Below are 14,861 nucleotides of genomic sequence, written 5' to 3' on the forward strand. Positions count from 1 at the left end.
ATAATTCAGGGGGGACTAATAATTCTGACTTCAACTCTATGTCTGCACGTTACTTTATGGACACGTTACTTTACTGACATTGAGATTTTTTTTTCTCTGACATATATTGCAATATAATTTCACAATGGCCTAAAATCCCTACTTGGTAAGAAACTGATTAATTGAATAATCAAATAGTACTGCATAGTCTTCATTATATAAATAATTTAATTAAAAACTATTTTTATTGATGTTACAAATGGTACAATTTCTAGTGTCTGAATATTTAAGCTCTTGATATGCTTGTACAGTCACAGGCCTTAAAAACACATACAATTAATAATATTTCCTCTATTTTTCATTTTTTTTTTATATTTTCCAAATGATGTTTAACAGAGCAAGGAAATTTTCACATTATGTCTGATAATATTTTTTCTTCTGGAGAAAGTCTTATTTGTTTTATTTTAGCTACAAAAAAAGCAGTTTTTAAAAGCCATTTTAAGGTCAAAATTATTAGCCCATTTAAGCTATATATTTTTTTGATAGTCTACAGAACAAACCATCTTTAAACAATGATTGCCTAATTACCCTAATCTGCCTAGTTAACCTAATTAATCTAGTTAAGCCTTTAAATGTCACTTTAAGCTGTATAAATGTGTCTTGAAAAATATCTAGTCAAATATTATTTACTATCATCATGGCAAAGTTAAAATAAACCAGTTATTAAAAATTAGTTTTTAAAACTATTATATTTAGAAATGTGTTGAAAAAAAATTTCTCTCCGTTAAACAGAAATTAGGGGAAAAGCGCCCTTCGAATGTATCCTTTGGAGGATGCAGCCTCTGATATGAGAAACAGTTATAGTGTTTTTGAATAATATGATTTTTTTTTTTGATGATTTATGTACAATAAAGTTTGTAGGGTACTATTTTATTAAAAATATTTTAGTAAAAACAAATTTCTTTTGATGATTTATGTATTAAGTATAAAGTTTGTAAAGTAATATATATATATATATATATATATATATATATATATATATATATATATATATATATATATATATATATATATATGTATATATATATATATATATATATATATGTATATATATGTATATATATATTTAAATAGAAATATTACTATATATGAGAGATTTCTTTTTTATACCAAACAAGTTATAATTAAATTTGCATTGTGCAGCTTAAATAAAAGTAAAAAATGTTTTTGTTTGTTTTTTTATGCATATATTAAGAATTTAATTTCTTTGCTCTCAAAATCATTTCGCACAAATCTGCAGATTTTTCACAAAAATTCTGCACAGAAATAGTAAAAAAAAAGTCTGCAGACTATGTTTATCCATTAGCTCATGCAGAAATACTCTGGTTTTCGATCTATAGAACATAACAAATGAAATATTTAGAGTTATAAGCTCCAAAATTTTTTTAACATGACAACAGGGAGAAAAACTGATTTAATATTAAGTCTATTTATTACTAAATTCTTATAAAGGTGGTTAACCTGGATTGTTGGGTTATTGGTTTGCAAATGAACTTGGACAATGAGTTATTTTAATAAACATATCAGAGTTATCAGCATATTTGTGTGCATGTAAATATGCTCTTTGCGATTCTCTTCTGGTATCTAGTTTTATATCGTCTCTATTTTGTGACTGAATTCCTAATCCTGCAATCTCTTGGATCAAATCCTCTCTCACAGGTAAGATAGAGGAGGTGGTGCTGGAGGCGCGGACCGTGGAGAGGCAGACGGGCACCTACAAAAAAGATGAGAGGAGCATTAATGGCATGCCTGAGTACACGGTGGAAATTAAAGAGCACATCCAGGTAACTCAAGTGCTTTGAGTGTACTCTAATTATAGCCGTCCCAACAGACACAATGGCCTTCGCTGAGAGCCACTCATTCACAAAACAGCAAAAGCACTACCCCTACCCCGCAGTTTAAACTCCAGCAGCCCTCAAAGGGCTCTGGTTTCATCTCAACATCTTTTTTTTGGTTAACCTCCCCTTTCCTGTCTGGTTGCAAAAGTCTGCCGCCTGGACTTGCATGGCCAATACTGTCAACACTGGACGAGTCAGTCTAATCTTTGGCTCTCAGTGGTTTCTTTTGTTTGTGTGTCTGTGTCTGCGCAGCTGGCAGACAGTAAGGTGGTCCGTCAGGCTGGAGTGACGTCTCGAGGCCGCAGCGAATACGTGCAGGAGATTGTGTTTGAGAAGCTGACACCTGGAAGCGTTATTGCCTTCAGGTTAGACTTCAAAAGCTGCACTGTCCTTAAAATGACCTGTGGTTTTGTAAGATCAGGATTTTACATATAAAAAAAAGGTGTGTGTGTGTGTGTGTGCGTGTGCGTGTGTTTGTGTGTGTTGTAATGTGTACCCGTTGTTGCTGGTGTGTGAGAGAGCATACAAAAGATGTGTTATATTTGTTTAGATGTTTTACATAAAATATGTTTACATATAGTTCATACACTGCTAAAATTATTCAAATAACCATTTGTTTTATATACTTTTGTGTGGTTACTTGGAGAACCTATGTTTTTTTTTCTGTCCGATAGTTGTTAATGCATCTTATTTCCTTCTGGAGCATCAGTGAGCATTTGAACCTTTATTATTGGTTTTGTTTCAGTCCCTCAGTTGTCCTCAGTTTGAAAAGATGGACCTCAAATGATTACAAAATGATTTGCCTGAATGAATTTTAGAATTTTGTTTAGTTTTAATCTGAACAGTATTCAAAGTAACAATGACAGCATTGTGATAAAAAAGTAAATAATTAATAAGCATCTTATTAAGATTGATACATTTTTTTTCTTTGTTTCTCAGGGTGAGTCTGGACCCCAAATCCCAGGAGCTGGTTGGTGTTTTGAGAAACCATCTCATTCAGTTTAATCCTCTGTATAAAGCAGGAAGCGTGCCTGATTCAAACACACCTGACATACTGAAGAGTCCGCTGACACAGTGGGTTCACATTTCAGCTTAGCAGTATTTGATAGTTTATTTATTCATGGGTATTTGTTTTGGTTATTTGTTTCTTTGTAATATACATATTTTAGGTGCTGGTATTAGGATGTTTTTGACAGTGAAAGTTTTTCAAAACAATTTGTCACCTTGGAATTACAAGGTTCTATCTGAATTCTGAATAACTTTGAGATATTGATCTTTAAAGTTTTTGCATTCCATAGCAAACGTATGTGTGTAACATTTGTTTTTAAATAAAAATTATTTAAATGTAAACAACTTAGACAAAAAAACATTGCATAATGTAAATAAGTTGTCATTTAATAAGAATATGTCAATAACTCAATTTAGACAAAAATGAGGGTCTAAAGCATTGCACAAAAACACACAAACACAAACACAAACCTGCTAACTGCCTACTGATTAAACATGATATTTTAAAGGGGTGTGTTGTGATGAAGCACATCAAAATAATCTATTCATACTTCTCATAGTGTACCAAAATTGGCATCAGATTGGCATCATAATTGCAGTTGGCATCCACATTCTTTTAATTCTCTTGCTTTCCTTCTAATTTTTAAGTCATAAATCAAGACATAAGTCGAGACACATTTGACCGCATGTTAAACCCTGGTGGAAATGGAGACTAGTCTCGTCAGACCACTAGTGATTGGAAAACTAGGCTGTAGAATTAAGAATTTTAATCGATATCATGTTTTAAACTTTAGTTGATGTGTAATGTAGCTGTGTGAGCATAAACAACATCTCTGAATGTGAAAAGCTCAAAGTTCCATGCAAAGGGAGACCTTGGTTTTTTTTACAGAGTTAGCTTAGCAAAGCCTACAATGAACAAATGTTGGGGACTACAAAAAATACTTCTGACCCTTGTGAGATCACAAAGGTTCGTTTACCGCGCGCACACACTGCGCAGCTAAGGGCCTTGGCCAGAGGCGCTGTAACGTTACAGCAGAGATAGAATTAAAATGCATCCAAACGCTGCTGTTTCCACAGAGCTTCGTCTGTTTCTGTATTTGGGCTTCCAAAGGACATGGCACAAAAACAGAAGTGCTTACTGTTCAATATTAATTATTTTCCAGAGAATTATAAAATGCATGGCAAAACAGCTTCCAGAATCTTTCCCAGTTCAGTGCTGGATTTGGTTAAAATTTCCTCAAAGCAGAAGCTGTGAACTACAACCAGTCAGTGTTTTTATTTGTTAAAATTGATCATGACATATACAGTGTCTAGCGTTAACGGTAAGCAGTAGCAACAATGTAAACAATGGCTAATGCTGTTTTGCACCGTAAACGATTTAGCTACAAATTCATATTCATCAGTCAAACTGCTATAAACACACACACACACACACACACACACTCTCTCTCTCTCTCTCTTAATGTGTGTGCGCGACTTTGCATTGTTTCTCTTTAGGCAGCTTTTCCATGCGTTTCACATGTCGGATAATTAAGTCGCAAAAGATATGTGGATGATTCATATTACTTACACCTGCATATTCCGGATATATGTGAAAGGCGTCGTGTAACGCGTTGATTTAAAAAAAAAATACAGGATAGCTCACCTAACTCGTGGTAGCTGCAGAAAAATAAATAAAGGTCACACAGGTCTCATCCCCCATATTGTGCTAAATTCTTCTGTCATATCTTACAGAGAATAACTTACTCCGAGCATCAGAGAAAAAGAAAGTCCCGTGCACATGCGCTTGTTACAGAAAGTTCACACATTCACGCACACACACAGTTACACGCAATAGTGATGTCTCTTAAAGAAGCCGCACCCCATTTTCTCTCGTTACAGACACTTGTCAGATTTTATTTTATAGAGCAGGCAGGAGGTTGACTGGCTGTTTACTCAGCAGAAAAGCACGTGCTTGTCAGAGCGTGACGTGGAGCCGATCCGCGAATCGCAGCACATTATGAAGATGACCAATCAGAGTGACTTAAGGGCGGGCCTTTCAGAGGAACTATGAAATATATCAGTTGTTTTCATGTTAGCTGAGTTTCTGTGTATAATCAAAGTGAGATAAATGGAAAAATAACATGATTTCCTTCAAGTGAAACATGAGCACACATTGCTTTACATCTTATATACACAACCAAGCCTTAAAAATACATTCTGGACCACCCCTTAAAAAAATCTTTTTTTTGTTTGTTTGTTTCTTCTCCACACCAGGATTATGTCTAAGTTGACTCTGGCCGATATGAATCTTCTGCTGTTTCGTTGTGATTCAGAGGAGAAAGAAGATGGAGGCGGCTGCTACAACATCCCCGGCTGGACTCCACTTAAATACGGTGGTTTACAAGGTACAAATTTACTAGATTTGGTTTACAAGGTACTAATTTACTAGAACCAGCTTTACAGACAAAATTTGCATGAAAATTGCCTTTGATAAATCTTCCAGCCCAAACTTGTGGTTATTAGGTTCTGTAAATAGTTTTAGTAGATTTTTACAGATAGCAATTTTCTTGGTGCTAGTACTGGGAAATTTTGCCCTGATTTTAGAATATTTAGGCTCCTTTTTATATGGTTTACTAACAACATCAAACATTTTGCTCTTTGCATATGGTTTCTCCGTGCCTTGTGTTCTTAACTACCTGCTGCACCTAGCATTGTTGATTGTTGCAGAGGCATGGTTTCCATTGAGGTGACAGCAGTGTTTGTGTTGTCAAGATTACTACAGAGACTTTTAAAGCTGGAAGAGAAACTAGTGGTCACAGTTTCAAGTTATTCAGAGTTGTATGACTTTACAAATCTTGAATATCACAATATTATTAAATATTACAATTATAACAATATCAACAGCTACACTCATGCACAATATGCAGCTGATTCAGTTGTTGCCTAGTAATGTAAAAAGCAAACCATGCTTTTTTTCCTGTCAACAAAAAAGGCATTGTGTGGTGTGCTTGCGTTTTTGGAACGTAAAAAGTAGGGATGGTCCCGACAGGGTTTTTTTTACCCTCGAGTCCCAGTCATTTGATTTTGAGTATCTACCAATACCGAAACCCGATCCGATCCGATACTTCTATAATGCACAACGAAATAATAAAGAAGAGCGAAGAAAAATATCCAGAATGTTCCTTATTTTTTATTTAATTCACCTTATTTTAACATTTAACAACTCTGTTAACAAACAGAGCATATCTGTGAGGTAGCTTGAACAATCAAGTAATAAATAACATCAATTCTTTTGGACTTTAGTGCAAAACCAACAGCAACTCAGCTTAAAATACCCAGCAGGCAGTCCCAAGTTCACATATCCCACAGTTTACTATAGCAATGTTTTCGTCATCAATATTAAATTACCAGACATACACACAGACATACTCGCACTTTCCGCTTCAAGCTGCTTCCATGTTCTACTTTGCCGGCATTTATCCAATAGCATCTCTGCAACAAAGTAATGTCATGCCAGATGCGTTGCTGTTTCTGTGTGTAGTTAAGAAAGAGGTCTAACTCTGAGCCACCGCAAAACTATAAATGTGTTCAAAAGTAATGAGAAGAAAATATAATATAAGAAAAAAAACATATTTGAGTCCTGATCAGGAGGTAACAACTGATACCAATTAAGTCTGAAACCTCTAGATCGGGCCCGATTTTCGATCATGTGACCGGATCTGGACTTCCCCAGTAAAAAGCATGTTCTATGTGATCGGCCATTTACAGTGTTTGAGTTTTAGGCATTAGAACGCTTTAACTGTTGTCATTTCACCCACACAGGTCTGTTGTCAGTGATGGCAGAGATTCGACCCAAAAATGATCTTGGCCACCCGTTCTGTGACAACCTAAGGCAAGGGGATTGGATGATAGATTATGTGAGCAATAGATTGGTGTCTCGCGGGGGCCCGCTGGCTGAGGTGAATTATTCAAGTGCTCAAAATACAGTATGTCTTGGATAATCTCTCTAAATTCTAAACCCTGGTTGTTTAATTTGTAACTTGTATTTAGGTGGGTCAGTGGTTTCAGGCTATGTTTGCTTACTTGAAGCACATTCCACGCTACCTCATCCCCTGTTACTTTGATGCCATCCTGGTTGGGGCCTTCACCACTGCTCTTGATGCCACTTTCAGACAGATGTCAAGGTCAGTTTCTAAAGAAGTCTGAGACACTGAGCATTCTGGTGCCTGCCAGTCTTGTCGACATATTTTATTTGGCTGTATTATTATTGGAATTAGGATGATTTAGCCAAAAAAAAAAAAAACTTTGTTTATTATATTTTATTTTCAATTATCAGCAAAAAAAATGTGGGTTTGTTTTTACATTTAAAGGCAATAGTGCTAGAAACTAGACAGTTAATTATATTTTTTTCATCACGCTGCTTTTAATTATTAGAACATAGCAAACACTAACTAAACCATAGGTGTCAAAGTCAATTCCTAGAGGGCCGCAGCTCTGCACAGTTTTGCTCCATCCCTAATCAAACACAGCTGATCTAAATAATCGAGGTGTTCAAAAGAATCTTGAAGACCTTAATTTGTTGCATCAGTTGTGTTTGATTAGGGTTGGAGCAAAACTGCCGAGCTGCGGCCCTCCAGGAATTGACGTTGACACCTATGAACTAAACTATTAGTGAAAATTTCACAAAATCAAAACATGCTTTATCTCTTGGAAATCCCCATTTTATTATGCAGATGTAAGTTTATGTTCATGAACTGTTGCTGTTGATTATGTATACAGTGTGTACTGTTTTTTTTTTGTGTACAGTATACAGTAATTGTAAAAAGCTAAAAATAAAATAAATTAGGAACAACATTTTTTATATTTTGACTGTTTGAGTTGGAATTCAAAGTAGCCACTACACTTACATAGTATTTACATCACATGACCCAAAGGTAAAACTGCACATATCTCACTATCATGGTAAAACGTTTTAATATGGTTTCTCTGGTATTATTCTATATGGGATTTGTTTTGGGGGAAAAAATTATCTAGTGAAGCAAAATTTATTATAATAAAATTTTTTATTAAATTTTTGCTTAATAACAAAAATACTGTAAATTTAGTGAAAAAAATTATAGAAGTGTTTGCATAGTACTTAACATTATCAAATTGTATTGAAGCTCGATTAACGTTTTATACGAATTTATATTGCATTAATTATATTTTATTCAGTATATTTTATCATACAGCTTTTTTTTTCTTTTTTCACCCATCCTCACACTAATTAAGCAATTAAATAATTCCTGCATTAAAGGGCTCCCTTAGCTGGCAGCTAGCTCTCTGCACCTCTCATATGGTCGCCCACTGAAGCTAAGCAGGGCTTTGCCCAGTCAGTACCTCCCTAAAGTGGTGGCGCTCAACCTGCAGGCTGTGTGGGTTCTAAGGCCCCAGTATAGTTAAGGGGACTCTATACTGATCAGTGAGCACTGTCTTTCAGATGACTGTCTGTGGTCGTTAAAAGTCCAAGAATGTCCTTCAAAAAAGATTTAACCCGGCACCCTGGCCAAATTTGCCCACTAGCCTCTATTCATCATGGCCTCCTAACCATCCCCATATCATAATTGGTTTCATCACTCTGTCTCCTCTCCACCAATCAGCTGCTGTGTGGTGTGCGGTTTAGCGCAATATCGCTGCCGTCGCGTCATCCAGGTGGATGCTGCACACTGGTGGTGGATAAGGAGATTCCCCCCAATATGTAAATCTCTTTGAGTGTCTAGAAAAGCGCTATATAAATGTAAATGTTAGATGTACAAGATGCAAGGTAAGTCTTTGGTGCCTCCAGAATCCAGTTTCAACTCAAAATACCCATCGGATTATTTATTAGAAAAGGTTTTTTTAATCCCAGTGTCTTTGCAAATCCTGTTCTATGGACATGTTTATACGCATCACTACAGAGACATGTTAATACGTGCCTGTCAATCAATTTGGTGACCGGAGAAAACAACACTCTTAAGTCACTTTGCAGTGGGCCTCAAAATTGCTGGGATTTAAATCCTATTTTAAATCACTCCAATATGACAGTGGACACACTATACCTACACAGAGTAGGCTCCCTATTTTACCCCGGTATACAGTATTACCGTGCATAATAAAACAATTATGATGTAAGGCTCAGACAGCGTCACCAAACTGTTGACTTGTGCCTAAACCTTTCAGAAACTGAATACCGTACTGTATATGCAACCTTAGGTTCGCGGTCACTTGTTTGTCTTGTTCGTATTAGAGATCTGCGCAGGACGCTCTCTCATTCACACACACACATGCACGCACACAAACATGCACGCACGCACACACACACACACACACACACACACACACACACAGAGAGAGAGAGAGAGATGCACAACACCACGCTCTCTCTCTCTCTCTCTCTCTCTCTCTCTCTCTTTCTCTCATTCACACACACACACACAGCATCCACGCGGATGCGCGCGTGCTTGCCCGCTCGGGAGCGATATTGTTAGATCAGCTGCCGCTCCCTTTCAAATTACACCAGAGTAACCGACCACTCCCACGATTTATTCAGAAATTTATTTACGCACCACAAGAAATCTGGTCTGCTCCCGCAGTACAGCAGCAGGAATGTAGACATCTAGTTCGTATTTACCACGTCTCCCTTCTCGGAAATACTGCCAAACTGCAGGTCACTTGTTGCGCGACTCGCCACCTCACCCTCTCCCTCTCTCTCTCTTTCTCTCTCCTCCACACTGTGACGCTTACGCCTTTGTAAAGGATAAGGGATATTTGATATTTAATACTTGTCTATTTAAGTGCATTGTTTTTTATGACGGTATAACGGTATTTAAACTGACACAGTTGCTATTTTTAGATCTCGCGATATACCATATTACTGTATTACCGGCCATGCCTAACACACAGTTCTGTCCAAACAGCATCAAAAGTTGATTATGCATCATAGGTGCCCTTTAAATTATTTTTAGCTGATTGGCTCTCCCCGTGTATCCAGTCAATCGATATTTAACTTGTTTAGCAATGTTATTTACACCTTTCACAATGAAGTGTAGCTTAGTACTGTGTGCTTTGTAAATGTTCATTACCCTTTCTCTACCCCAGCACTTCCTGTCTAGATTTCCTGTGGGCTTCTACATGTTTTTCTATTTGCGTAATACTAAGCATGTTTTAGCAGTTAGCATGTTTTGAGAGTGCCCATCATTATATTTAGTAAAAACAAAAGCTCAAAGTTCTGATTCAAGAGATTTCAGTAGACTGTTTTTAAGTTGCCCTTATTATGTTCTTGTTTTAGTTTTGTGCAGGATGGCTCATCTTTTGTCAAGTTGCTGGCTCTGGGATCAGTCCAGATGTGTGGTGTTGGACGTTTCCCAGCTCTTCCACCTCTCTCGCCAGCCCTAAGCGACGTGCCTTACCGGGTCAATGAAATCACTAAGGAAAAGGAGCAGTGCTGTGTCTCTATGGCGGCAGGTGATTTTATAATGACCCAAATGCTATAAAAAAATATGTCACGATTAAGTTGCACAGGTCACCAGGGTAAATGAATTATTGACTGCTGCTGGCTGAATAGCCAAAGTATGTAGGCTGCTGACTCAAGATTGTAGTTTTAAATCTAGGTACAGTATTTAATAACTATATTGTTGTTTTGTGGTCTTGATTATTTGTTCATTTCGTAGGCCTGCCGCATTTCTCCGCCGGAATTTTCCGTTGTTGGGGCAGGGATACCTTCATTGCCCTGCGAGGACTACTACTGGTCACCGGCCGTTACCTTGAGGCCAGGTACTCAATTACATTAATTACTGTAATAATAATAATAAGTAAAGACTGATGTTGAACAGGTGTAAAAATGTAGGCACCTTACAGTTTGCTTCTGAGTCAGGCTTCAGTTTCACATATGATTTTTAAAGTCTATCTTTTTTCAGCAGTGTACTGTAGACGAACACATTTTAACCAGGTGTAGGTGTAAATTCAGCATATTATAACTTGCAGACAGATATCCAAAGATGTGTTTTACTTGCAATTTTTCATACAATGGAGGTCCAAGGTTTAGAAACAAGCTCTTTATAGTGTTCTCTGTGTTTTTCATTGGTTAAATGTTTGTAAAAAAAAATGGATCAATGTGTTCATTTATAACAGAACTGAATTATGAAACAAATTATGATAACAAATCAAATGTAAAGGCATTACAGAAACAAGCATATTACAGGTTTACTACTGATACCCGCAGCATGATTGATTTATTACTTAAAATTTTCTGTCCAAAATCATTTGAGAAAGATTTGTAATGTTGGTTAAAGAGATAGTTGACCAAAAATGAATTTCCTGGTCAATGTACTTGCTTTGAAGTGGTTCTAAACTCTTGTGAATTTCTTCTGTTGAGCACAATGCAAGATATTCTGATGAATGTTTGGAAAAAAACAACAACTATTGACATCCATAGTAGGAACAAAAATACTATGAAAGTCAATGGCTGTTTTTTCCTTCACAACATTTCAAACAGGCTTGAAACAAGTGGAGAAGGGGAGAATTTTCTAACTCTCCCTTTAAATGTTTAAATGAGCTTTTCTTCTTGGTTCTTTCTGTTCCTCGTGGTCTTGATTTACAGGAACATCATCTTGGCCTTTGCTGGCACATTGAGACATGGCTTGATCCCCAACCTGCTGGGTGAGGGGGTAGGGGCCCGCTTTAATTGTCGTGATGCAGTGTGGTGGTGGCTACAGTGCATTCAGGACTACTGTACCATGGTGCCCAATGGTACTGACATCCTTCAGTGCCCTGTGTCCCGAATGTACCCCACTGATGACTCGAAGCCCCTGACAGCTGGCACTGTGGTGAGCACATGTTCTTAACCAGTAACTTTATCTCATTCTCCAATAAAAAATACACATTCTTTAATGTAGTAAACCGACTAAGATCTTAATACTGCTGATTTATTTCTGTTCTATAGAAAAATTATTTTGAAAACTTTTCTGTGGATATGAGGGAACGGTTTACTTTGAAACTGAATTGATTAACTGAATAATATTGACGTAAACAAATAATAAAATAATAAATAATAAAACATAAACAAATACAGAGGACAACAGATTTTTTAATTATTTTAAAAACTGAACTGCAGAAACACCTTCAAATAGCATTAATGAAAAATCTTTATTTTAATAAATTGTTTACAACTTGCTGTTCTGAAGGTTTTTTTTCTAAATCACACATCTGATGCATTTGACTACGTCATTTGAAGGCAACAGTCCAACTCCTTGTGGGTTCAATGGACTGTCTGTCTAAAGAAAATATAGTGGAAATCATTATATATTCATTATAAATTAAGACAAAATTACAAAATTATCATCTTTCTTTTTCTAATATTTCCCACTTACTGTTTAATGGTATATTTTTTCAACAAATTTTTAAACAGAAATTCTTGTCTTTGCTATGAAGACACTACATTTTTTAAAATTAGTTTTCCTTTAAATATAGCAATATACTAGTATTCAGCCTAAAGGACAATTTAAAGATTTAACTAGGTTAACTAGGTAGGTTAGATTAATCCGGCAAGTCATTGGATGACAGCAGTACAGTATGTTATGTAGTCAATCTGAAAAAAAAAAACATCTTAGGGGCTATTAATATTAACTTTAGCATTTTTTTTAAATGTATAATCCGGCTAAACTAAAATAAATAATAATAATAATAAAAACAATAGAAAATACTGTTCAGTAAAACAATCTCTTGCTCTGTTAAACATCGCATTGAAATGCATTCATTCATTCACTTTCTTTTCGGCTTAGTCCCTTTATTAATCTGGGGTCACCACAGCGGAATGAACCGCCAACTTATCCAGCTTATGTTTTATTCAGCAGATGCCCTTCAGCTGCAACTCATCATTGGGAAACATTCATACACACTCATTTACACACATACACTACGGTGAATTTAGCTTACCCAGTTCCCCTATAGCGCATGTCTTTGGACTTGTGGGGGAAACCGGAGCATGTGGAGGAAACCCATGCCGACACACTCCACACAGAAACGCCCAGCTGAGGCTCGAACCAGCAACCTTCTTCCTGTGAGACGAATGTGCTACCCACTGCACCACCGTGCAGCCCACATCCCATTATAATGTACTTGAAAAACAATGTAAAAAAATTTCACAGAAGGACTGTATATAGTGTCACTTTTGATGATTTAATGTTGCCCTGTTAAAAACAAGCGTTGATTTAATTCAATTATAGGTATAATAGACTATATAATGCATTCAGAACATACATATAAAATGTTGCTTTGACTTTTATTCATATGTTGTATTTAATGTTTTGTTTTGGTGATGCCACAGGATCAGCTACTGTATGAGGTTATTCATGAGGCCATGGAGCGCCACATGCAGGGTATAGAGTTCAGAGAGAGGAATGCCGGACCACAGATTGATCGCAACATGAGAGATGAAGGTACAGTAAAGCCTTTTTAATAGTACATTTAGGTTTTCAGTCCTGATTTGAGCACACATTTTGCTTTTGTTTTGGGGCTGTTAAAGCAGAAATTAAAGCTATTGTTGTCTACTTTTGCACTCATTCGTTTCAAAAGCTATTTTATCAAAAGAATCCCATGCATACACAGCTAGCCATGCACACTCCTCTCAGAGAAATTGGTCAGAAGAGGACAATAAGTATTCAATAAAGCACCAGTAGTTAATTGGAGTTCATGAGTGATTGTTACCAGCTGTAAATTTTGCCTTTCTTATGCTCTTTCTTAGGTTTCAATATAGAGGCCAAGGTGAACCCTGACACTGGCTTTGTGTATGGTGGAAATCGGTTCAACTGTGGGACCTGGATGGACAAAATGGGAGAGAGTGAGAGGGCCCGCAACAAAGGGATACCGGCTACACCCAGGCATGTGCTAAAACCAGATATATCCTATTTATAAATTATACAACTCCATCAATTAGAAAATCTTTCTGTTTTCATTTTCTATGTTTGTTCCTATGATTCTTTACGACTGTTTTGTACATCTGTGCAGAGATGGATCAGCGGTGGAAATTGTGGGTCTGTGCAAATCTACCTTACGCTGGCTGGTGGAGCTCCATAAAAAAGGGCTCTTTCCTTATAATACTGTGAAAATACAGAGAGACGGTGAGATGATCCGAATGCAAGTCTTCATAACATTAAATCTGTTCCAAAGCTGAGTGAGCTGCCTATTTTGCCAGCATGTTAAGGCATCATCAGTCACATTCTCAGTGTACAGGCTGTTTAAGAAGGTAGAAAGTAAAGTGATGCTGTCTTTTACCAACAAAAAAAGTCAATGATAGCAGGCAAGTTAAATGGATTGTATTCAGTGTAGAGAAGAATACATAATATTTATGTTCTGTTTATATTGGTGAGATTTAAAATCACTAACAGAGTAATCATTTGAAAGAATTCTGAAATATATAATTCTGCATTAAATGTAGACAACAAGGCTACTCGTTAAGCTTTGAATTTTAAATGTCCATCTAAAATCTTGACCTCTGATCTGCTTTTTAGCCGATTCCTTTTGGAACTGTTCCATTTATTATTATTGTTTCAAAGTATTTTTTTTCCAGAAATGGGTTTCAGAACTTGGTGTGATAAAATGGCTACCTATAGACTTTTCAAAATGTAAATGGCTTGTAACGCCCCACTACCTACAAAAAAATTATTTATAGTAATATAGTAAAAATAATTATTAGTAATTTTTCCTTTTTTTCCTTTTATTATTTTTAAGTTTTTGTAAATTTCAGTTGTGGATAGTTGATATTTATTTAGGGGCCATTCACATATTGCATTTTTTGCATAGTCAATTTGTTTTTTCAAATATATAATTGTGGCAAGATTGTGAAAATAACGAGCAAAGCGGTTGCAACATTCATGGGATGTGACACTCACTTTTTCCTGGTGCGCCTACAGTGCAGCGAATTGAAAACATCGAAACTTTTCTGAATGCCGCAAACGCATTTTATATCATATGACATTA

The 14,861-nt window shown here is 36.3% G+C and overlaps 1 protein-coding gene across 14 annotated transcripts in view; it reads left to right on the plus strand.

The window, feature by feature from the left end:
* agla (amylo-alpha-1,6-glucosidase and 4-alpha-glucanotransferase a) overlaps nt 1-14,861 on the plus strand; it is a 54,313-nt gene that overhangs the window by 32,887 nt on the left and 6,565 nt on the right. For all 14 annotated transcript variants that reach the window (XM_087239859.1, XM_087239852.1, XM_087239860.1 and 11 more), the window contains 12 exon segments: nt 1,699-1,823; nt 2,130-2,242; nt 2,817-2,951; nt 5,142-5,272; nt 6,690-6,826; nt 6,918-7,051; nt 10,174-10,349; nt 10,556-10,658; nt 11,485-11,710; nt 13,210-13,321; nt 13,627-13,762; nt 13,890-14,002. In XM_087239859.1, coding sequence (XP_087095985.1) covers nt 1,699-1,823; nt 2,130-2,242; nt 2,817-2,951; nt 5,142-5,272; nt 6,690-6,826; nt 6,918-7,051; nt 10,174-10,349; nt 10,556-10,658; nt 11,485-11,710; nt 13,210-13,321; nt 13,627-13,762; nt 13,890-14,002 — 1,641 coding nt within the window.

The sequence above is a fragment of the Danio rerio genome, chromosome 2, assembly GCF_052040795.2.
Source record: "Danio rerio strain M-AB ecotype USA chromosome 2, GRCz13ab, whole genome shotgun sequence".
Taxonomy (NCBI): domain Eukaryota; kingdom Metazoa; phylum Chordata; class Actinopteri; order Cypriniformes; family Danionidae; genus Danio; species Danio rerio.